Source organism: Budorcas taxicolor, chromosome 7 (assembly GCF_023091745.1).
Source record: "Budorcas taxicolor isolate Tak-1 chromosome 7, Takin1.1, whole genome shotgun sequence".
Taxonomy (NCBI): Eukaryota; Metazoa; Chordata; class Mammalia; order Artiodactyla; family Bovidae; genus Budorcas; species Budorcas taxicolor.
This window is the reverse complement of record NC_068916.1, coordinates 60295282-60320615: the sequence shown is the minus strand read 5'-3', so window position 1 is coordinate 60320615 and position 25334 is coordinate 60295282. Positions and strand designations below refer to the sequence as shown.

Here is a 25334-nt window from a genome sequence, read left to right as displayed (position 1 = left end):
ATCCTCTGTGGAGCTTTGGATGAAGCATGTGACTGCCCTGGCCTCAGTTTCCTTATCTGTAATATGAGGGGGTAGTTGTTTAAGTTTTCCTTCAGTTATATTTTAAATTTCTAAATAGCTGAAGGATTGACATGTAAAGAGATTCAGTGTATTCTGTATGACCCCAGAGAGGAGGCCTGGTGTCGGTGGGTAGTTAGGAAAAATGAGTGGGTGAAATGAAATCACATTGTCATTCAGCCATTTGTCCAACAGATGTTAATTGAGTCCTTACTGTCCCTTATTGAGCCCAATACTGTCCAGCCCAGGATTGCTGCATATCAGGCTGGGTTCTGGAAAAACAAAAATATGCCGAACGGGTGTAGTTGCTGCCTATACAGAGTTTTAAGATTTCAACTCAATATGGAGAGAATCTTTGTAAAAATTTAGTTGCTTGCTGGGAGGAGCAGTGGTTTAATTGAGATGAACAGTCACTGGTAGGAAGTAAGTTTTAGAGAGGTTTCCAAAATTAGATCAGAGTTAGACTAGATGCCTTTTAGGCTTGGGACTATATTTATAAGGCAGAATAAACAAACCTTGGGTCTAGGGTTGCCAGATTTAACAAATAAAAATGCACAATTCTCTTAAGTTTGAATTTCAGATAAACAATAGTTTATTAGTATAGGTGTGTCCCAAATATGGGATATACTTGTACTAAAAAGAATTAGTTAGCGTTTATCTGAAATTCACATTTAAGTGGGTGTTCTACAGTTTAACCGGCTACTTGGCAACAGTTGGCTTTCTTTCCCTCTTCCTTAGTCCCTGTAATGTCAATAAAGTCCCCTGGACAAAAGCCAACCTCCAGGCCAGAGCTCCTCTTAGCTCCCACCCCTAAGCTATTTTCTCTTCTCACCTCCAAGATAGCGACCTCCTGGCGGTTGTGTAGGATCCTGAAGGCAAATGGGTGTCTGGGCCCAAAGCCTGGGGCCACCTCACAGCCGCGGAGGGCAATGGCGTTCACGTGGGTCCGCAGGTCTGTGCGGTCCTTATGGAAATACAAGGTGTTACGCTTCAGGCGGCACCAGCGCTCCTTCCATCCGTGGTTCACCAGCACGTTCAGATAACCTGGGAGGGAGAGACCAGCGATGCGACCTCCTGACAGTGCTGGGGGACACAAGTCAGGGCGCAGGGACAGAGGGCCTGGGCAATTCCTGTACTCTAGCTGGAGAGAAAGGCCTTCCGGGTCCCGAGTCAGCTCATTCCTGGCCTGTGACCTCAGCTTTGTTTGTTATCTGTGAACAGGGGATTGATAATCATATTTGTACATACTTGCACAGCCTTCAGACCATACCAACCTTGATGAAAAGCACAGAACTACTATATATAATGAACGAAAGACACAACTCTTCTGCCTTTCCTCCTAAAATAGCAAAAACTAATTGCGAAGGACAGAAAACAATGGCTGATGCTGCCACCTGGTGGCAGCGTGTGGGAACAAAAACCGTGTAGCCAGGATGAAGAGCTAAAAACAAGTGAGGGGCAGGCTGATGACTTTAGAATTCCCTTTAATGTTTTAGGTCTTAATTTGTTTTTTACCATAACAGTGTCCTCAACCACTTACAAATATTTCTTTATATCCATGTGCTTTTATAATGTTCTTTCCAGGTCAGCAGAATATTACTGTTTACCTAAAACACGTGATTTTTTTAAAATTGGATTCCAGTACGTGGAACAATGTGTTTAGATGAACAATGTTTCTTTTCTTTCAAACTACTTTTAATTCGCATTTTATGCATTTACAATAAAGTCCTTATATACTTTTTTTCAAGAAATATCCTTGTAAGACTGGACCATAACTTAAACACTTGGTATATTATATACTGGGAAGTTAAGATACTCTCCTCTTGTCATAGTAGAGGAAACTGAGACCCAGAGATGGGCAGTGATCGGCACTAATGTCATAGCGAGCATAGAAATAGGACAGTTGGCTGACTTTTCCTTCTGTTAGGTGTCAGGCCCTCATGGGGATGGGTATGGATTATTGATGGAGTGGAGGTTAGGCATCTAGTAGGATTCTATCCTCTGCCTTAGGAATGAGGTAGATTAGGGCTGGAGGGTCTTCTGGCTTGGCCCCAGGATCCCTCATCAACAGGGTCTGAATTCTCTGCATGCATGGTACCCACCACAGCACGGAACCTCCTCAGTAGAGGACGCCTGCAGGTCATCAGCCAGTGCCTTCTTCTTAGAGAAGCTGATGATACGGGTGATCTTGCGGCCTGCAGCCCTGCTCATTGAACCCTTCAGCTCTGACAGGCTGCTCTTCTTCCCTTTGCCTGTTGCCGTGGAGATGGGTTAGGTGAGGGGAGGGAGCCCCAAGTTCCAGATCACCTGCCCCTAGCCTTCCCCCCAGCCTTTGAACAAGCACACAAGGCCTGGCCCAGTATGGATAGGCCAGGTCACATCAGCCAGGTCTCCAGAATGGTCGGGACCTGATCTGCACTGCGTGTGCTCATGGCAAGGCCCCTCCCAGCTCTAGCATTTTCCCACCTGAGCCCCCAGAGGCTCCTACCGTGTTCACGGCCCAGAGTGGAACAGCTGTCACCCATGCCCAGGCTGTCAGAATCTGAGGTCTGCTTCTCTTGGGACAGCCTCTGGTGAGGAACACAGACAGCCCCCTGTCAGAGGCACACTCAAAGTCTCCCTTTCTTGGTTCAGTCTCCTCTTGACCCCTGTACATGAGGATTAGCTAACGAAATATTTGTCAGCAACTGTCATACTGGTATGAGGAGGACAGCTATGACTTAGGGTGGTTGTGTCTTCCGTTTATTTGGAAGTGAGGAATTCAGTCTATTTGGGGAGTGAGAAATTCAATATAATAGGCTGAGATTAGAGTCCTGGGAGTTTGGACCATATCTGGTAGGTGATGGGGAGGTAAGAAGGTATTTAAGTGGGACAGTAGTGAAGTTGGTCTTGTAACCCCCCAGCTGCATCATGGGAGATGGACAAGAAGGGGGCAAAACTGGAAGCACAAGGGGCAGTAAGAATGTCATCCTGGGCAACAAGAAACTTGACAGGAGGGTGAACCAAGCACCAGTGAGGATGGGGAAAAAGATGAGTTGGCATTTTCAAAACAGTCATAACAGGACTCAGTGGTCAGTAAATGTGAATGGTGATGAGAGAGGAATCCATTACAATTCTAGCTTGGATGAGAGAATGGCAAAGATACCACATACACCACCCACCCACCCCATGGTAACAACTTCGTGGTCAGCCAGCAGTATTTTTACTTATTATGCCAACTCTGGACCAGTCATTCATTCATTCCTATTAAGGAGTGGTGTAGAATAGTCAAGATGGACCTTGGAAGAAATGATGTCTTTCCTCAGCTGTGGGGATGGGGGAAAATCCTTTCACCTCTCCAAGCCTTCTCACTTGAATTACCCTCCTGTCAGTGGGCTGCTGTGAGGCACCAGGGAACTGGCACAAGTGAATTGTGAGGCTAATTGTTAGAAATTGTCATTTCTAACATCTGTGTGGTATGTGACTATCCCACTTTAAGAAGCTAAACTGTGCCAGCCAGACTCAGGACAAGACTACAGTGATACCCATCCACTTAAAAAGGTGAACTTACAGAGTTCTGAGGCCCCTAAACCTTTTCTGGAGATACCCTAGACCAGGCTCGGGGATGCTTTGCTATAAGCATAGTAATAGAAGGCAGGGGAAATGAGAGAGTCTGTGTACTCTCCCAAGTTTCCAAAAGTTGGAAAAATGGCAACTGTCAGAAATGGGACAGAATTGTCAGGTATAAAGAATCACCTCTGTAAACTGTGGAACAGAAGTTGTGGTTCCTATTTGTTCTGTGATGATGTACAGAAGTTTTTCATCAAGTTAGACAGCAAATATAAAGAAACACTGTGTGCACTTTGGAATTGACTTAATGACGGTGACAGCTCAGTCACAGGAGTCTATGGAGAGAGAGAGCCACCAGTAACACGTCCTCACTCCCACTCTTCTCCAGAAACACCACCTAAACATTTTAGCTACCCTCCTGCTGTACACTCAGCCACTGGTCAGCTGGCTGGGTGTGATCAGCTAGCTCTGTTCTTATTATGTGTGACTTTGGGCAAATTTCTTTTTGCCATGGCTTCTTTTTCTGAAAATGCAGTTCATCAAAGAATTGTAGAAATTAAGTTAGGTACACACACACATAAAGCATTTAGGACAGTGCCGGCCACAGTCACATTTTCTATAATGCTAGCCTTTATTATGTCGTGTGAGACCCTTATGTGGGGGTCTTAACTTCCCTTAGGATTTGGGGCTGAGTCCCATGATCACCCACAGCACCTGGTGAAACATAGGCTTTAGCATGTATTTGCCGGTGGCCTGACAGAATGAAATGACTGCTTCACTTATGTCCCACTGGACACTCCTTGTCTGACTGACTGATTCCGATTTGGTGTTCATGGCTTGGTTCAAATGTGACCTCTTCCTGTGCTGGCAGGGTAGTCACTCCCTTCTCTGGCTTGTGCTGCACCTTGGACATGGGCATTCATGAATTCAGTAAGTGTTTATTAAGTGCCTGGTCAATGTGGCTTCACCAGCAGCCTGCGCGTCCCTTGGGACAGAGCCTGTGCTGAGCTCCCACAGGCTGTCCCAGAGGGGCCCTGTGAAGACAGAGGTACCTTGTCCAGGTCCACCTTGCACAGGAGGACTGGGGATCTGGGCACGTCTGCCCCCTCGGTGCCCCCGACGGCTTTGCTAACTTCTCGGATGACCTGTGGAGAGGATACACACTGTGAACAGGTGAGAGATGCTGTGGGGACAGAAGCAAGAACGAGGTCCAGCAGAGCGGTTGGGATCACTGGGTGGGAGACAGGTTGGCATGGCCTCCTGCCCCATGTGTAGGGCACATCAGGATCTGAACAGGCTTTCTCCTGTGTCTGTCCCTTGAATTGAAAACGTAAGGAGCTGGGAGCCGAGAGGCTTGGCTTCTAGACCTGGCACCATTACTACTTAGTTGCATGGCCTTGGCAAAGCCATGTCCCTGCTCTGGGATTTCATTTCCCCATCTGTAACACAGGGATGCTACTGGTCCACTGCTACCTCCTTGGGGGTGTGAGGACCAGTGAGGTGACGGGTGTGAAGGGCCATGTGCATGCCCTGCACAGGCATGAGGAACTCACTTCTGTGACATGTTGGAACTTTACAACAACCCGCAGAACAGCCAGGATTATTCTCTCCATTTCAAAGATGTGGAAACTGAGACTCCAAGGCTCTCACCTGCGGCCCTGCAGCACAAGCATCCTGATCATGAAATAGTAACAGACCGCTGCTGCTCATCTGTCAGGTGGCTTTGCCTGGATTATCCCCTTGTATATCCCTACAGCAGCCTTGTGGGGTGGGGTACTTTGGTCCCCAAATTACAAATGAGGATGATGAGGCTCTGCCCTACTGTCTGCGCTAACTGGGGTACCAAGGCAGGCCTCTTTGACTCCAAGTCTAGGGCTTTTTCTTACCCAACCACCATGCCTTAGGACAGAGCACTCCCCCCACCCCCACCCAGTAGGCAGGTTGTCTCTCTTCCTTCCCCTCCTGAGACAAAGGCAGTAATGAGAAACTGTAAACATCCCAGTGGGAGAGCTGGTTATCACAGGAAGGAAGAGAGGATAGGGAGGGAGGGAAGGGGGGTTTGTTTCTTTGTTCGGAAGATCAGAGGAGGAGAGGTCTGCTGCAAGGGCCTGGGCTTCACCATCACTGACAGCAGTTGCTGACGGTTACTGAGGACTTGCTGCCTGGCAGGCTCTATGTCAGGTGCTCTCTAGAATGCTTACAAGAGCCTTTTTATAGAGGCAGAATCTGAGGCACAGGGAAGTGAAGTCCTTTGCAGAAGATCACATAGTCAGTAAATGCTGCCTAGGTCCGGGACTTGAACTTAAGGTCTGTATAGCACCAAAGTCTTCCCTCGTCATCACTATGCCATCTTGTCACCTTTGGACTAGATTTCCTTAGATTTTCCTTGGAATTGGATTCACTTCCAATTCTGGTCCGAACCACTGGTGGTCACCTCAGCTTCCTCATCTATAAAATGGGAACAATATTAGTCCCATGGTGAATAGTAAATGAAGTCATGTGTATAAAGCTCTTACCACAATGCATGGTGCAAAGTAAGTGCTCAGTACAGGGTAACTCTAATTGTTGTGTAAGATGCAGGAACTGGGTCATAGGTGGATCTTATAAGTATGCACATTTCACCTAAGATAAAGAATTTCTCCTTTATTTAAAAAAAAAAGGATTAGCCTGTCTAATGATAAAATCAACTTCTTCTGTGGGAGGTCTTCAGCTCTCTATTCCTGGAGATGTACATTGCAGGTAGGATAGACACACAGTAGGCATGGTAGGGGATTCAGATAGCTAGAAGGAACATAGGTCTCTACGCTGAGGTCTGTCTCCTGGAGATATCCAAGGCCTATTTCCACATAAAGCCCTAGCCATGTGGAAGGTACTTACCCTCTGAGCCAGGCCTGTTCTTCCAGTGACAGGGGCCCACCCCACTGAGGGCTGGGCCTGGGGAAGAGAAGAAGGAAGGGAGGAGGGAGGGAGGGAGGGTGGAAGGGTGGGTGAAGGGCACAGGCCCCCCTGTACCTTCAGCCACTCCTCGGCCTGCTCCCGGCTCTGCAGCGCCAGCACCAGGACTTCAGTAGCCCCCTGGGAGAAGCGCAGCTCGTGCCTCTTGTGCCGGCTGTCCTTGGGCACATAGATGACATTGCAGACATCCAGCGCTAGCCTCAGATGCGGCTGCCGGTCCTTGGAGCTTTTGTAACACTGGACAGGAAAAGAAGGGGTTAGGGCCTCCTGGAATGGAGAGTGGAGGGAGGAGACTGAAACTCAGCCTGCCCCAAAGAGACCTTCCCATCCTTCCCAGCTGTGGGCACTGCATTACGACAGGGCCTGTGCCTGTTCACTGCAGAGACGAGATACCTGGGAGGGGCATCTTTGGGAAAGCTCCAGATCTCAAGGGCTACTGAGCGGTCTCAAGGGCTACTGAGCGGTCTCAAGGGTCACAACTACTTATTTAGGAAGAGGCAGGTTTTAGCACAATACCAGGAAGACCATTCTAGTCTAAAGAACCAGGGAAGAAACAGGCTGTCTTGGGAGGAAGCCAGCTCTCTGCTATTAATGGGCTACAAGGCAAGAATGTGGGAGAGAGTTACAGCAGAGATGGAGTTACAGCTGGGCTTGGGAAGTCCATAGTTGATCAATAATGATTCTCACTTCCCAGTTCTTATTATGAGGCTACCATTACCTTGATACCAGGACCTGACAATGACATTACAAAAAAGGAAAGTCATAGGCTAATGTCTCTCATAACATAGTTGTAAAAACTATAAACAAAAGAATCCAGACAAATAAAAACCATACTGCATAGAGATCAAACGTATTCTAAGAGTGCAAGAGTGGGTTATCATTCAAAAACTAACCATGTAATTTGTTGTAGGACCAGAAAAAAGAGAAAAACTACATATTTCAATATAAGCAGAAAAAATATTTGATAAAATTCTGTATTCATTTGTAACATAAACTCTTAGCAAACTCTTAGAGGGAAACTTGCTTAATGTGATAATAAGGAGTACCTACAAAAAAACCCCACAAACAAACATCAGCCTTAATGGTGAATTATTGAACTTTCCTTTGAGATCTGGATTGAGACAAATGTGCCTACTCTCACCACTTCTGTTTATATCATCCTAGAGGTCCTTTGTTGTTCTTGTTTAGTCACTCAGTTGTGTCCGACTCTTTGCGACCCCACGGACTATAGCCTGCCGGGTCCTCTGTCCATGGGATTCTCCAAGCAAGAATACTGGAGTGGTTGCGACTCCCTTCTTCAGGGGATCTTCCTGACCCAGGGTTTGAATGCGCATCTCCTGCATTGGCAGGTGGATTCTTTACCACTGAGCCACCAGAGAATCTCCACTGGAGGTCATAGCCATTGCAGTAAGTTAAGAAAAAGAAGGCATGATGTGTGGAAAGGAGTATGTCATGATTCTTGGCCTGATTCTGACCTGGGATGAGCTTTTCATTGCTCCAAGGTGAGAAAAGGTCATGTTTCAGCAGATAAATGTTTAGTAAGACTTAACAGGTAAAGAGATGTCATTTTTTCCCCAGAAATTATGTCCATCCTTATACTTTGGAATTAAAGGTGTATTTCTTTTATGAAATGATAGTGATGAGACATGACAAATTAAAAAGTTTCAAGTTATATAATAACAAGTATTACATGGGCTCAGTTTCAGAAAAAGACAGATGTATGGAAATGAGGGTGGAAGTTTATGCATCAAAACTTAACAGTGGTTAGCTCTTGGTCAATGGGATTTTTTTAAAAAATCATTTTTCTTTTTTTTTTCTAGCTTTATAAGTAAATACATTTATTTAGTGAAAAACGATAAACACTGTTTTAAGATAAAAAAAATCATGTTTCGGAAAACAAAACTTGGTAAAGTCGATCAGTTCTTCACATTTTTTTTTTTTTTTTAAGTTCTGCTTGGGTAGGAGAGCTCTGTTCTCAGAAGAACTGTCCTTTGAGCCTCTGTGCACAAAGCAAACCCAGAGGAACAGAGGCAGGCATGCCTGCACGCACACAGACACACACATGCAAGTCCACGTGAGGCCAAGAGGCTGTCGTCTGTGGCCACTCACCAGGAGCTGGTCCTCCTTGATGACGGTCAACTGCTTGGCCCACTGCCCGAAGCGCTTTTTCCGCAGCAGGAAGGCACATATCCTGCAGTCCCTCACCAGGTGCATGGAGGCCTCCTCTGAGGGCCACTGGTGTGTGGGCTGTGGCCCTTTCCCTTCCTCCTCCTCCTCATCGTACGACTCGTAGGAGCTGCTCATGGCGTCAGAGTCATTGTCTGCAGGAGCCACAGGAAAGGACCTGTCCCTGTGCTGTCACCCGGTGTGTGGGGAGGTGGGCCTTCTTACTCTTTTGCAGATATTCCTGCTCTGGGGCCCAAGGGGTGGGTGTGAGGTGTGATCCTGGTAAGGACTAAGCTCCCACACGGGCCCCGTGTCTTTCAGATTTACCACTTGCTTTGTGATCTCAGTGACTTTACCTCTCAGAGCTTCAGTTTCCTCATCAATGAAATGGTCATAATAAATTATAATACCTACCTCACTAGGCTATTTTGAGCAGCAACAAATGCAGAACGTTTAGCTGAGTGTTTGGCACTCACTGAGGGCTCAGTAAACATCAGCTATTGTCTTTACCCATCATCTTTGCATCTGTTGTCTCAGGTCATGTTCATGGCCCTCAGCAAGTCCCTGTTTGATACAGAGGAATCTGGAGGCTCAGGGAGAGTAAATCACTTGCTTAAGGTCAGTCACCGAGAGTCAGGGCAAGGGCTTCGTTGGGGGCGCCTAAGTCTGCTCAGCAGTCCTCCCACTGAACCCCAGGATCACTGAGAAAAAGGGCTTTGAGGCCTCTGTAGTGACCCCAGGGAGTTGAGGGGGGCAGTGGGTATGGGCATGCCAAGGTCAGGTCAAGGTTTGTTCTCCCTGAGGACAGAACTGGACTGAACGTCCACCTAGTACTTACAAGAATTCTTCAGCTCCCCATTCATCCTGGTGGCGGGGTAGCTGCTGTCTGCATCCTCATAGTAGCCGTCCATAAGCGAGTGGGCTGGGCTGCAGCCATCTGTGGGGTTGGCAGAAAGAGCAGTACTTGGAGAAATGCAGGCAGACTCCAGGTGCCAGGGCTGGTGAAGATTTTAGACATGGTGTCCTCCTCAGGGAAGAGGGAGTGGAGCTTCTAGCCACTGCCTGGCCAGAGTGTGGGGCCTCCTCTCCATATCTCAACTGCCTTAGCGCCACACCTGCCCCCTATGCTCCTGTCACCCAGAATGGCCCTACTGGGCCCTGTCACACTTCCAGGCCTATGTTCATGCTCTTCCCTGTGCCCTCTTAGCAACAGCTAGAAAATTCCTGCTCAGCCTCCAGTACCCAGCCTGAAGATCTTCCCTCTGACCTTCCCAGGCAGGGCGTGGTCAGCCTCTCTCCTCTGACCCAGAACACTGGTGTGTGTGTGTGTGTGTGTGTGTGTGTGTGTCTTGGTCGCAGTTCCAGTCACTGGACGGAGGAGTGGTGTCCCAGCACCTGGGCCCAGCCCCCCTTTCTGCTTTGCCCTTGTCTCGTCTTCTTCCACCTCAGCCCCGCTGCTCACTTCTTAACGCATCCACCCCTTCCTCTCCTTCTAAACCTGCAGAGGAGGAGGAGGACTAGAAGAAATAACAATACATATAATAGTGAATATATTCAACACATACAATAGCTGCTAATGCTGAATTTTCTCACTTTTCCCATTCATGAGAGTCAGTATAGTATAGCAATGGAGGTATCCTAAATTGTATTTTATATCACAATTACCAAGGGTCTTCTATTTTTCTTTTCCATTATTTTTATAAGATACTGAATATAGTTCTCTGTGCTATACATAGGATCTTGCTGGTTATCTGTTTTGTATTTACGAGCTTGATCTATTAAATCCCCAAATCCTAATTTATCCCTTCCTTTACCCGTTGGTAACCATAGATTTATTTTCTATGTCTGAGTCTGTATCTGTATTGTAAATAAGTTCATTTGTATCATACTTCAGATTCCACATATAAGTAATATCTTCAGGTCTTTGTCTTTCTCTGATTTACTTCACCCAGTATGAAAACCTCTAGGTCTGTGCATGCTGCTGCAAGTGGCATTATTTCATTCTTTTTTCCTATGGCTGAGTAATATTCCATTGTGTGTGTGTGTGTGTGTGTGTGTATAAAATATCTTTACCCATTCATCTGTTGATGTATGTTTAGGTTGCTTCCATGTCTTGGCTGTTGTAAATAACACTGCTATGAACATCAGGGTTACATTATCTTTTCTTTTTTCATATTTATTTATTTTTGGCTGTGCGGGGTTTTCGTTGTTGCCCTAGGGCTTTCTCTCATTGCACTGGGCAGGCTTCTCATTGCAGTGGCATCTCTTGTTGCAGGGCACAGGTTCTAGGGCATGTGGGCTCTGTAGCTGTGGCGCACAGGCTTAGTTGGCCTGTGGCATCTTCCAGGATCAGGGATCGAACCCATGTCGTCTTCATTGGCAGGTGGATTCTTAACCACTAGACCACCAGGGAAGCCCCATGTATCTTTTCGAATTAGAGTTTTCTCCAGGTGTATGCCCAGGAGTGGGGTTGCTAGATCATATGGTAACTTATTTTTAGTTTTTTGAGGAACCTCCATATTTTTCCTTTAATGGCTACACCAACTTATATTCATTTGGGGTCTTTTAAAAAATGCAGATGTCTATGGCTGATTCATGTTGATATATGGCAGAAATCAACATACTACTGTAAAACAATTAACCTCCAATTAAAAATAAATAAGGAAAAAAAAATTTAGATCCCTGAACTATATCTCCAGAGATTCTGAGTCACTGGTGTGGGCTGAACTGAGGAATCTGCACTATGGAAAAACCTATTTAACTGGATGGTTCTAAACATATGTAAAAATAGAAAATGTATGGAATTCCAAGGAATCAGATTTTTTTTTTAAACAATTAAGATTATTTTGATACGGATGGTCTCTGGAGCATACTTTGAAGCTCAGTGGGTTAAGGGCATGTGCTTTGGGGTTAATCAGATCTGAGTTCAAATCTATCTCCATTATTTACTGAGTGACCTTGGAAAGAAAACACAGTTTCTCCGTATTTCAGATTCTTTACCTATAAAATTGACATGAACAGTTCCTACCTTGGATTAGTGATATAATGCATATGAACTCTTAGTATAAAGCCTGGCACATAAAACATCTTAGACAAATGCTGCTGCTACTGCTGCTAAGTCGCTTCAGTTGTGTCCAACTCTGCGACCCATAGACGGCAGCCCACCAGGCTCCGCTGTCCCTGGAATCCTCCAGGCAAGAACACTGGTTGCCATTTCCTTCTCCAATGCATGAAAGAGAAAAGTGAAAGTGAAGTCGCTCAGTTGTGTCCGACCCTCAGCGACCCCCATGGACTGCAGCCTTCCAGGCTCCTCCATCCATGGGATTTTCCAGGCAAGAGTACTGGAGTGGGGTGCCATTGCCTTCTCCGAAATAAATGCTAGACATCATTATAACTATTATATCTTGGTTTCTGCAGTGCAGGGAGGGAGGTATCAGACCCACTTCATAGATGAAGAAACTGAGGCCACACACTTTTCTAGTGATAGACCCTGGATTAGAACTGAAGTTGCCAGCTCAGGGGACAGGTACCCACCCTCTCCTCCAGGAAGCCTTCCTTCTTTCAGACCAACTTGCTGTCACACCACGCTGTTCCTCAGAGCACTGCTCTGGGCTCTCAGCCCTATTGTTTTCCTGAGGATGGCAGCACTCAAATTCCCAGTGACTGGGGTGCCCAGTTATATCTCTCAAGTGAGGCTCGCAGCCTGCTTTTGCCAGCAGACATCCTGAGTCTCAGATGCTAGAGACATCCCTGTGGGGTGGACTGGGTACTCAGGCCAGAAGTGAGGGTGGAAAAGGAGGAGGCGCAGGAGGGAGAGAGAGGGAGCACCGAAAGCCCTCAGACACCTGGCAGGCTGGACAGTGTGCGAGGGCAAGAATACTTCCTGTTGGGCATGGCGCCCTCTTCCTGGACAAGGTCCCTGGCCTTTCCTGAGGCACTCCCTTCCCTCCCACCCCAGGACCCCCGCTGCTCGAGGAGGCAGCTTCTCTGCCCCATCTGAACTCTCTGCAGAGGGGAAAGAGCCTCACCCAGCTGAGGGCTTGTCCTGGGATTCAGGGTCTAGCAGCACTTCATCCCCTGCTTCTCTGTCCTCAAGTGGATAAAATAAAGTCAGCTGCTTCACATAAACAGCTGCTGGCAGTGACATAGGTCCCAAGTCTGAAGAGGGCCATGGATCACCTGGTCCAAGTCCACCATCTTACTAGTTTTGTTTGAACTAGTTTATTAATCATAAGAATAGTATATCATAATAGCCCAAAGATGGAAACAACCCAAATGTCCATCAACTGACAAATGGATAAACGAAATATGGTATATTCATACAGTAGAGTATTATTTGCCTATAAAAAGGAAGTACTGATACATGCGATGGCATTAATGAACCTCCAAAGCACTATGCTGAATGGAGTCACTCAGACATGAAAGGCCACGCATTGTATGATTCTGTTTAAATGAAATATCCAGATAAGGCAAATTATAGAGACAAAGCAGACTGGTTGAGGGGGAACAGGAAGCGACTGCTTTCTGAGTGTGGGTTTTCCTTCTGGACTAATGAAGATGTTTGGGAACTTGATAGTGCTGATGGCTACGCAACACTGTGAGTGCACTAAACGCCAGTGATTGGACACCTGAAAACGGTTGGAGTGGTCAGTTCTACGTCATGTGTATTTCACTACCACATGATGAAAAGCACAATCACAACAAAAGAGTGTGAATGGGAAAATATGTTCCCTTTCACCCAGATTTCTGCTCATTCATTTCCTATAGGAAAATACTGTCAAGAGTTTCTTGCATATCCTAGAAAAACTGTTAAATGCCTGTGTGAGTACCCTATTTAAAAGCGAATGGGATCATGTTACATGCAGTATTTTGACTTTTTTTTTCAGTATGTATCCTGGGATTCATTTCTGATCAGCCCAGACAGACCTGTCTCATGTATTGTTTGATGGTTGAAGAATATTCCTCTGTGCTGCCAAATGATAGGGTATCGGGACACAGAAGTCTGATGCAGGTTCAGCTGCACATGGTGCATCACCCAAAAACCATAGTAGAGTTTCTTGTATGCAATGTTAAGTCCCTATTCCGGGCCGTAGCACACGTGAACTTCCGCCCAGTACCTTGATATGTGTGTATCCAGCCCCTCTTTCTTATTTCAAGGGTAGAGGAACAGAAGCCCAGAGAGGGGCAGAGGGTTGTTCAAGGTCACATAGAAGTGGGTCTGGAGCCCCAGGCCATGCCTACTGGCCCGCCCACCCAGGCTGTCACAGGAGAGGTCACGGTCTCCCACGCTCCTCCCCAGTAGGTGGGCATGGTGGAATGGTGCCAGGCTTGGAGCTCTAGCCCCAGCAGGACACACAGGCGCTTCAGGACAGGAGCCTTCTCCCCCTCACCCCCAACCCTCAGGGACGAGAACTTACTGTGGGAGCTGATATACTCAGGGGACTTGCCAGGTCCCAGGGGAAGGGCCTCCTCATAGTAGTCCTCAGGCGGAGGCCTGTTGGGGAGTGGTGGAGGCAGGTCAGCTGTCTGAAAGAGGACAGAGGAGGTGTGTGAAACCCAAAAGACCAGGAGAGCATGGGGAGCAGGCAGAGTGACAGGGAGGAGCCTGGGGACGAGGGGGACAGGAGCTCCTAAAAGGCAGGATGCAGTCTCTGAATATGAAAGGACATGCTGCTGCTGCTAAGTCACTTCAGTCGTGTCCGACTCTTAGCCACCCCATGAACTGCAGCCCACCAGGCTCCTCCGTCCATGGGATTTTCCAGGCAAGAGTACTGGAAGGATATGATGTGTGGTCAACAACTGGTACCATTTATGGTGGTGATGATAGTGAATTATGCAGTCAACAGATAATGTTTGATGTGATTTGAGCCCCCTGCTCTAATTTCATGGCCCCAAAGGCTGGGAACTTCATTTTTGGTTTGTGATCTAGACCTTCATTTTTGTAGGTGAAAACTCAGGCTCAGAGACCGGAAGTGATCTGCCACACAGCAGAAGGGAGGAAGGCAGAGGCCACCCATCTTGTGATCCAGAGCTTTCCCCATCACTCCTCCAGTGCTCCTAAAATCAGAAGTTGGGGTGGGCATGTCCTTTGGGCCTGAAGGGACAGGTCAGTTTACCACATTATCCCTGGTCGGCACTGGCACAGTGAGCATGCCATCATGAATCATTAAAATGTTCTCACAGTGCTGTTTCTGCCCTTAACCATCACACTGAAGACAGAGTAGATCTCTTATGGTCAGCATTAGATCCCCAGCATTAGAGTTGAGAGTTTCCCTCCCTCCTCCAGAGAAAAAGAGGGCCAGAGAGTGTAAGAACTCACTTGTCTCAGAGATGGACTCTTGGCTGGCTCAGGACTGGCTCCTTTGCAGGACTCTGCCTCGTCCTCTGGCATGTCTTGAAGGCCGCTCAGGTCACAGTCTAGGGGGAGTCAGGCCATTAGGACAGAGTAAGTGGAGGATGAGCACGGCAGAGTGAGAGGAGGACTAGACTTGGGGTCAGGAAGCCCAACCACCTCCTCCATTAGTAATCTGGGGCAAGTGACTTCATCCCTCTTATCCATAAAGTGGTCACAATAATCCCAGTGTCATCAGGGAATCAGATGGGATAATGCAGTTTGGTACAGTGCTTTGGAAGTTTCCAAGGGTTATTTAATGAAGGCACGGTGTTTTCCCTAAGTCTGTCAGTCCATGAATCCTCTCATCTGACCCACAGCTTTCTCCCTGTGTTGTATAGTGCCGTTCTCCCTTGGGATAGATCAGGGATCGCACACACCCTGCACGCGGCCTGGCTTGGCTGCTCCCATATTCTAGGTGCCTCTGCTGGTCCCTCACAGCTCCATTTTCTGCTGAGCTGCCGGACCGCTCAACTCGGAGACCAGGAAGCTACTAAGATGGATGTTAGCAGCAGACGAGACAAGGCCCTATTGCCAGCATTCTTCAGCCTGTGTGTTCAGCCCTACCCTTCCTCAAATCTCGGGCTGATTTCCTATAACTATGGATTTTGACTAGACTTTCAGACCTGACAGGGCCCAGAGAGGCAAAGGGACTTTTCTGAGGTGACTCAATTTTGTAATGTTAGCGCCAGACCCAGATGCAGGGGACCCTTCTAGAGACTGAGGTGGTAGACGTGCATGACGTGCATGAGCTGGAGGGACAGATTCAGAGTAGCTTACCAAATTCTTCGAAGAGGGACTCCACGAAGCTGGGCCCAGAGTGGAGGTCCGCTGTGTTCACATACAGGTAGGAGGCTTCTTTGGCTGTGCGGAAGGGGAGAGCAGGCCAGCAGTGAGGAGGGGCATGGGGGCCCAGGACTGCTGCTGCCGCCGCCGAGGGTGGCTAGTCCGCCCCGCCCACTCAGACTTCTGTCCCGCACAGGACACAGCACTCAGGTTGCAAAGCATGTGCATATCCTACATCATCTCCAGAGCTTTCAAACTTTGTTTCCTTTTTTCCATTGTTACTGAGGATCTCCTTCTCTGAGTGAAAGGATGCCCAGTAGAGGCGCTGCTTTGGGGACAGCTGGGGGCCAGTCGGCAAACTGCTGGCCCTTTCATTCGCCAGCAGTCCTGTGAGAGTGGCCGAGGACACTGTCCCTGGGAAGTGAGGCTCAGTTTCACCCAGTGGTGACCCCCCCATGTCACTCAGACCCCTACAACCCCGTGGGATAGGACACAGCCCCTTTAGAGTTTACTGAGCTCTTGATTTACACATACCATCTTGTGGGCTCTCTTGAAGTTGGGGAAAGGCTGGAGCAGAGGAGGAAGCTTTGCTGCTGAGAACACAGTGAGGCAGAGAGGCTGTGGGGAGTAGAAGGAGGGCCTGAGTGGAGATGGAGGGGCAGGCGCACTACCCATAAAGCCAGGAGGGAGTGTGTGAGCATGCATCTGAGTGCAGGAGAGTGTGATGTGTATGTGATATGTCTGTCAGAGTGTGTGTGAGTGTTGTGCATATATGCTGTGTGTATGTGATGAGTGAGTGTGTTGTGTGTGATAGAGCATGGGGGTGTGTTATGTGTGATGTGTGTTACTGTGTGAGGTCTATGTGAGAGCATGTTGTGTGTGTGAGTGTGTGGTAGTGGTGTGTACATGAGTATGTATGGCATGTGTGTTGTGTGAGTTTGTAGAGGGCCAGGGGTGGAGGAGGACAAGGAACACAGCCAGGGCTATGGTGGACGAAGCTTGGAGTGCATGGGGACGCTGGTTAGACCATGAAGAGAGCTGAGCTGCCATGCTGTGAGGTTTACTTCCTCCTACCAGCAGGCCCTGGGCAGTTACTGAGAGTTCTTGAGAAGCTCTGGGCAGCATGCTGACGGCTGACCTGGGAGGGGCTGCAGGCTCTGCAAGATGGAGGCCACGGCCATCTTCTTCTCCAGAGTGGTGTCGCTGAGGTACTCGTGGTCCAGGAGGCTGAGCAGCCCTGTGAGCTCGGGGAGGAGCTGCTCCAGCACTGAGGAGGAAGCCCGTGGAGCACGGTCATGGCTGTGTCCAGGGTCTGGGCCCCACCCTCACCCTGCAGGGCCCGGGGAAGCAGAAGCCAGAGGACAGGGCCCAGGGCAACACAGAGACCTCAGAGGCCCTCACACAGCTGTCCCAGCACTGGCCACCAGCGTCCCGTGGGAGAGCCCTGCTCAGTTAACTGTGACGTTTTTCCGGCTCCCTGCTCCTCCTCCTCAGACCTCATCTGGGGTTGGCCTGAGGACTGAGCCTCCAGCTAGTCTGAGCAGAGGCACTGAGCCCTCTCTTTGTCCCAGCCTGCCCTCTGCTCTGCAGGCCCAGGGTCCTTCCTCACTGAGCTGAAGGGTCAGTGCAGGTCCCAGGCAGGAGCTCTGGCCGTCCAGGACACAGGGCAGGAAGGAAGCCTTCCTGTCCCATCAGTCTATACACTTCAATCTCTGGAACCTTCTGTTTCCGGTGACTTGACAGGAGCCAAACTAAACATTAACCCTTCCCACCCCTGGCCAAAAACTCTTGTTGCTGTTCTTTTCTCTGTGCTACACCAGTGTTTCTCAGACTTGAGTGTATGTAAGGAATTACCAGGGGATTCTGTCAAAATGCAGATTCTGACTCAGGAGGTCTGGTATGGGGCCTGAGATTCTGCATTGCTGACAAGCTCCCAGCTAAAACTGACGCTGCTGGTCTGAGACCACACAGAGTTGCAAAGCCTAGAGCAGAGTCCTTCAAAAAGACTGAAGCATACCAAGACCATGATGTCATCAATGTCTCTCTGTCCCAAAGCAGTATCTTGGGACTTGGTTTGCCTTAGAGCCAAAGACTGACTTCTCTATAGAAGTAGTATTGTCCCTCTTTGCAGCTTGCCAATCACTTGTGCATAATAATATGAGCTCACGTGTATTGAACAGTTATTTCCAGCTGTGCTAATCCCTTTCATACATACTGGGAAACCAGTATGAGTTTAACATCACTTAAAATTAAGAATTAGATCTCAATTAGGATTAGATCTGATAGAGTGCCTGAAGAACTATGGACGGAGGTTCGTGACACTGTACAGGAGGCAGTGATCAAGACCATCCCCAAGAAAAGAAATGGAAAAAGGCAAAATGGGTGTCTGAGGAGGCCTTACAAATAGCTGAGGAAAGAAGAGAAGTGAAATGCAAAGCAGAAAAGGAAAGATATAGCTATTTGAATGAAGAGTTCCAATGAATAACACAGATATAAAAAAAGCCTTCCAGTGCTCAATGCAAAGAAATAGAGGAAAACAATAGAATGGGAAAGACTAGAGATCTCTTCAAGAAAATTAGTGATACCAAGGGAACATTTCATGAAAAATGGGCACAATAAAGGATAGCAATGGTATGGACCTAACAGAAGCAGAAGATATTAAGAAGAGGTGGCAAGAATACACAGAACTATACAAAAAAGGTCTTCATGATCTAGATAACCACGATGGTGTGATCACCCACCTTAAGCCAGACATCCTGGAATGCAAAGTGAACATCACTACGAACAAAGAAGTATCATTACGAACACAGAAGCATCATTATGAACAAAGCTAGTGGAGGTGATGGAATTCTAGTTGAGCTGTTTCAAATCCTAAAAGATGATGCTGAGAAAGTGCTGTACTCAGCATGCCAGCAAATTTGGAAAATTCAGCAGTGGCCACATTACTGGAAAAGGTCAGTTTTCATTCCAATCCCAAAGAAAGGCAATGCCAAAGAATGTTCAAACTACTGCACAGTTGCACTGATCTCGCATGCCAGCAAAGTAATGCTCAAAATTCTCCAATCCAGGCTTCAATAGTATGTGAACCGTGAACTTCAGATGTTCAAGCTGGATTTAGAAAAGGTAAAGGAACCAGAGATCAAATTCCCAGCATTCACTGGATCATCGGAAAAGCAAGAGAGTTCCAAAAAAACATCTACCTCTGCTAAAGCCTTTGAATGTGTGGATCACAACAAACTATGGAAAATTCTTAAAGAGATCGGACAATACCAGACCACCTTACCTGCCTCCTAAGAAATCTGTATGCAGGCCAAGAAGCAACAGTTAGAACTAGACATAGTTCTAACAGATTGGTTTCAAATAGGGAAAGGAGTACATCAAGGCTGTATACTGTCACCCTGCTTATTTAAGTTATATGCAGAGTACGTCATGTGAAATGCCAAGCTGGATGAAGCCTAAGCTGAAATCAGGATTGCCAGGAGAATTATCAATAACTTCAGATATGCAGAAGTTATGATATGACACCACCCTGATGGCAGAAAGCGAAGAACTAAAGAGCCTCTTGATGAAAGTGAAAGAGGAGAGTGAAAAAGTAGGCTTAAAACTCAACATTCAGAAAACTAAGATCATGGCATCCAGTCCCATCACTTCATGGCAAATAGATGGGGAAACAATGGGAACAGTGAGAGATTTTATTTTCTTGGGCTCCAAAATCACTGCAGATGGTGACTGCAAGCCATGAAATTAAAAGATGCTTGCTCCTTGGAAGAAAAATCTATGACCAATCAAGACAGCGTATTAAAAAGCAGAGACATTACTTTGCTGACAAAGTCCATCTAGTCAAAGCTATCATTTTTCCAGTAGTCATGTATGGATGTGAGAGTTGGACTATAAAGCTGAGTGTTGAAGAATTGATGCTTTTGACCTGTGTTGTTGGAGAAGACTCTTGAGAGTCCCTTAGACAGCAAGGAGATTCAACCAGTCCATCCTAAAGGAAGTCAGTCCTGAATATTCTTTGGAAGGACTGATGCTGAAGCTCCAATACTGTGGCCACCTGATGTGAAGGACTGACTCATTGGAAAAGACCCTGATGCTAGGAAAGATTGAAGGTGGGAGGAGAAGGGGACGACAGAGGATGAGATGATTGGATGGTATCACTGACTTGATGGACATGAGTTTGAACAAGCTTCAGGTGTTGGTGATGGACAGGAAGCCTGAAGTGTTGCAGTCCATGGAGTCACAAAGAGTCGGACACTACGGAGCAACTGAACTGAAAACTGAGAAAAGCTTGAATTAAAAACATTGGAAAAATTGAAAAGAATACATAGTCACACATCCCATTAACCTTGAAAGCTACTGCACTGTCACACATCATATAGCCTTTGGAAAACTCTGCTGTGTACCCATAAGAGAATGAGAGTGAAGAGGACATGTAAGGTCTCAGTACTATGTAAAAGTAGGTGTGACCTTGGGGGTACCCCTGGAAAGCATCTTGGGGACCCCCAAGCATTCCTGTCCCCAGCCACATCTTTCTGAGAATTGCTGTCCTTCCATAAATGATCTCAGATTGCTAAGCCTTTGTATTCCTTAAATCAGTCTGTCTGTCCGTCTCTCCCTCCTTCCTCCTCTTCCTATCTCCCTCTCTTTTGTCTGTGAGGTTTTATCTCACAGATTTCCTCTTGCTGCTATCAGCAAGTGCCTCTTGTGGCAGCATTCTGGCTTCTAAAAGCTCTCCTGCTTCTAAAGTAAGGACAGGTAGTTTCTGAGTGAGTTTCGCGCATTTAAAAACACGAGTTTAAGTACCCAAACATTATAACACCTTTTTTTGCTTTTGTTTTTCTGGTACTTGATAGGATTTCTAACATGGGCTCTTGACTTCTAAGTGTTTTTCGTTTAACTGAGCTGTGATCACAATAGTCCAAATAGAGCAAAGGAGGATGCTGAGTGAATCTGGGAGAAGCACATGGGGAGTGAGGAGCTGCTCTGTCCTGGTGGCATTGGTTTCTGGAGCCTGTAAGGAAGTGGTAGGCAGCAGATGGTGGAGGGAGCGCGAGCCTGGGAGAAAGCTCAGCTTGTAGCTTTAGTGGGCAAGAACTGTTCCTTGAGCTGAGCAGTTACCATTATGCTGGGCAGTTAATGCACATCATCTCATTTAATCCTCGCAAACCACACAGGTGTCTCTGTGTTCTATGAGGGAGGAAGCAGAGGCTTAGAGAATTGAGGTCACCCAGCCAGTAAGCTGTAAGGTCAGGCTCTCTGACTTCAAAGCTTGCATTTCGCTGTGACTCCCGAATCCCCTATCAGAGAACTTGGGCTCAGAGAAAGGGAGGCCAGGTTGGGGCAGGAAGGAGGTGGATGGCCCCTCAAAGCTTGCTTGCTGAGCTGAGTCACTGGGGGTCTTGATCTGGAAGTCCTCTCACTGGATGAGTGGGAGACCCTTATTGTGGGGCTGAGATCCTGCTCAGTGGGCCTTTCTCCACTGAGCCCACTGAACTTTAGAGCCCTAACTATGTCGATCTCAGAGGAAAAAAACAAGTGATTCAAGCTTATACCTGACTTACCAGCAGAACGTCATCCCAGGGAGAAGCTTCTACATCGTGGTTACAAGAAAGCTTTTGGCCAGTGCTCTGTTCTTTAAAGATGATAAGGAACTCTTCCCCCAAAGCTAGCTTCCAGGTGTGGTGAACACAGATGTGCCTTTGAGAGTACCTTCATCTTTAACACCGTATAATTCAAACCACAAGGATTTAAGCTATCAAAGAATTTAATTTGGAGAGAAATCATATATATATATATAATGATATAATGCTTATGACAAATGGTCATACCTCTCCCAGGGGTTTGCTGGACCTCCTATCTGAGAGTCTCATTCAGTAGGCTATGTACTAGGACCCAGGAATCTATATTTCTAAGGAGTATTCCAGGTGATTCCAAGGTTCAACCTCTGAAAAACACGCCCCCAGAAAACCTACTAGAGGGCATGTCCGTGAACATAAAGATTGTGGGAAGACCTCCCTCATTCCTTAAAAAATTGTCATTAGACATCTCTTTCTGAAACAACTGAATGAAGGTGGGAATAAGAGCCCCTGCAGACGACTGTAACTCGCTGGGACATGAAGGCTTGCTTAGGAGAGCACAGTGATTAGGGCTTTGGGGTAAGACCTCTGAGCTGGACTTCTTGTGCTGCCACTTCCTAGCTGGACAAAGATGGGCACATTAGAGAGCTCTGAGCCATGGTTTTCTCATCTGTAAAGTGAGAATACTAGGATCCCAGCCTAACTAGGTTATGATGATGCTTGCAGAGCACTTTGTTCGGTGCTGTGCCTGGAGCCATCAACAGGGCCATATTATTGTTGTTGCTGCTTCCTAATATTCCCCAGAATTGTACACACTCCAGAGTATTGACCAGATGGTATTTAGTGACAGATCTGCCATAGTTGTGGTAACAGACTTTGTGAGGACATGTCTTAATCTGTGCCTCAATCACAGCAGATGCCCAGCAAGCATCCATTCATTGAATATTTTGATGACCCAGGCCAACACTCTGATTTTAAAGATGTGGAACGTGAGGGTTCAAGAGTTTATCTGACTTAGCTACAGTCACACAACTAATTGAAAATAAGAATATCTAGTGTTAAATTTACACTAGGTTTAATGCTTAGATAAGTCATAGAAGAATGGCTGAGAGCTCAGGGTATACACAATCTGGGCCCCTCCCAGCTCTGCCATTTTCTGCTTGGGGAAACGTCTTAACTTTCCTTAGCGTTCAATTCTTCATCTATAAACAGTGGGGGTGAAACAGTAGCTTCTGCACATGATCGCTGTAGAGATGAAATAAAAAGATACATATGGTGGTGCTCAGGGAACTCAATGGTGTTCTCTTCATCTGTGTAACCCCCCAACAGATTCAGGTGTGCTAGGCACAAGGGAAGGGAGTTCCCAGGGCAGGAGGACATTGTGGGATTCTGCAAGCAGCCCCTCCCCACATGGACTGTTCACGGCCCTGGGCCTGACACTGAGCTTGTGCGGTTATGGCCATTGGAGGCGGTAGAGCCCCTTTTCTCAGAGTGCTCCCCTCCCAAGGACTCCCTCCATGCCATGTGGAGGGACAGCATCTTTCAGCTGGAGGGGCAGTAATACAGCCCAGAATCCTGTCCCTGCCATCCCAGGAAGAATCACTAGTTCCTACCGCACCCACCTCCCATCTTTGCTCCTAGTCCAGGTCATCTCTGCTGTCCGTGGGCAGACGGGGCATCGGGACAGGGTTTCCTTTTATGACTAGATTTTATTTAGAACCATGAATACATTTCATTGATCTTGTTTGGTTTAGGTGAGCCTTAGGGAGGTACAGTGAATTCCAATCAAGAAAAACCAGGGAGAAATAGTCTAATCATTGTTATAAGTCTTCATTTTTTTTTTTTTTTTTACCAGGTGGGACAGAGGGGCATAGAAATCCAAGAGTTGATAACTATTCACAGGGATGCAAAAAAGTTTGTCAAATAAAATTAGAAACCTACTTAAAAATTTATCTAAGGTTATACCACTCTGTGCTTATTGTTCCTGGCGAACACCCAACTAAGACTAAGATCAGTTTTCTCTCTGATCCTCCACCCTCCCCTCCTAAGTGAAAACAGCATGAGGTGGTAGAGAGCAGAAATCTAAGCCCCAAGCAAAAAGCACTGCCACCTGTTCCCAGGGCTGCATCCCTGGTGCAGCTTAAGTGAAACCTTGAAGCAAAAGGCCTTCATTACAACCAGTATGGGCTCCCAGTGCAAAGAAGGTCAGACTTATTTAGAGATCTGAAAGGTAAAAGGTCTAATTTCCATGACAAAAAGCAAGTAAATAATACATCTTTGGCAAGCCACAGGAATAACAAACCCTGTTTGGGTTCCTGCCTAGTCAGCTGGTGGGCTCTTTGACTTGTGATCTCATTCCTGGGCACCTTTTAGTCTCTGAAATTTACAAAAATGCTTGGAAACAGCTCGCAAGTTATAATTTCATTAAATGCAAAGCAGTAGGAGGAAAGCAATTTCTCTTTTCCCCACTTCAGTACTTGACAAGCCTCTTTAGGACAAAAACAACTCATCCTTCTTTGCTATCAAAGTCAGAGAAAATGCAAACAGTATGGTTGAAAAATGAAAAATAGGAAGAGTTGTCAGAATGTGGTTTTATGAAGGGTATGCAGTTTTTCTTTTCATTTACTCAAATTTCCTTTCTCATTTCCCGACTGCAAAATAACCCAATTTCTATCTCATAAAGGTTCCTTACCTGGAGAAAAAGTAGTACATTCCTTTAAAACCTTTTGATCATGATTTTAGAGATGACATTTAGTAAATTGTTTTAACAGCCTAGCATGTCAGTGAGGTATGACCCATTATAGCAGTGGGGAGTTAACTCACCTTAGAAAGGAAAGCAGTATACTTAGTAGAGGTGGTCTCAACAGTTGGGTAGGAGGAAGGAAGGAAAGAGGAGACTTTTCTGTGGCCTTCCAACCCTGCATGCCCTTCCAGACACCTTTGTCCAGGCTGCTTTCTGCTCTGTTCCTCAGCCTCTTAACCCCAGGTTTCTGCATATGTGGTTCCCTCTTCCTGTCAGAATTCCCTTCTCCTCCTAACCAGTAATGACCCCCTTCAGCCCTCTACTCACTCATGACTTTCTCACAGACCTTCACTGTCCTCCTGACCACATACACTCCCTTTATTTTATGCTGTCATAGCATCACTCTCCCTGTGATACTTCTTATGGTGAAATGTTACACTTTTCACTGGCTCTCTGGATGGATCCCTGGATGAAAAACTTGAGCATGCAGAACCCATGGGACTGACTGAGGGAATTGAGTATCTGAGGATTTTGGTATTGGTGAAGGTCCTGGACCCAGTTCCCTGCAGATCCCAGAGGATGGCTGTATTTAAATACGTCTATCTCTGATTAGCATCTGTTTCCCCCACTTGAGCCTTAACTCCTTGAGGGTAAGAATAGGGCCAGCTTTTGCTAGTGCCTGACATAGAATATGTGCTTAAGTATTTGTGGAATGAGTAAATTCTTGAAGCAAAGTTTTCTTAAGAGTTGATAAAGTCCAACAGCTAGTTAGACAAAAGCTATGACAAACTTAGCAAATTTAAAAGCAGAGACATTACTTTGCCAACAAAGTTCTGTCTGGTCAAAGCTATGGTTTTTCCAGTAGTCATATATGGATGTGAGAATTGGACCATAAGAAAGGCTGGAGTGCTGAAGAACTGATGCTCCTGAACTGTGGTGTTGGAGACGACTCTTGAGAGTCCCTTGGACTGCAAGGGGATCAAACCAGTCAATCCTAAAGGAAATCAATTCTGAACATTCATTGGAAGGACTGATGCTGACACTCCAATGCTTTGGTCACCTGATGTGAAGAGCTGACTCATTGGAAAAGACCCGGATGCTGGGAAAGATT

The 25334-nt window shown here is 46.8% G+C and overlaps 1 protein-coding gene across 3 annotated transcripts in view; it reads right to left on the bottom strand.

The window, feature by feature from the left end:
* AFAP1L1 (actin filament associated protein 1 like 1) overlaps positions 1-25334 on the bottom strand; it is a 67474-nt gene that overhangs the window by 20941 nt on the left and 21199 nt on the right. Inside the window, exons 2-13 of one of the 3 annotated variants that reach the window (XM_052643115.1) lie at positions 17043-17171; positions 16439-16522; positions 15899-15982; positions 15047-15144; positions 14145-14253; positions 9566-9664; positions 8671-8882; positions 6619-6798; positions 4659-4751; positions 2546-2627; positions 2160-2309; positions 890-1101 (exon numbers count right to left, since the gene is read on the bottom strand). In XM_052643115.1, the coding sequence (XP_052499075.1) occupies positions 890-1101; positions 2160-2309; positions 2546-2627; positions 4659-4751; positions 6619-6798; positions 8671-8882; positions 9566-9664; positions 14145-14253; positions 15047-15144; positions 15899-15982; positions 16439-16522; positions 17043-17171 (1532 nt within the window). The remainder of the gene's footprint in view (positions 1-889; positions 1102-2159; positions 2310-2545; positions 2628-4658; positions 4752-6618; positions 6799-8670; positions 8883-9565; positions 9665-14144; positions 14254-15046; positions 15145-15898; positions 15983-16438; positions 16523-17042; positions 17172-25334) is intronic. The other 2 variants (XM_052643116.1, XM_052643117.1) reach the window with 2 other exon arrangements.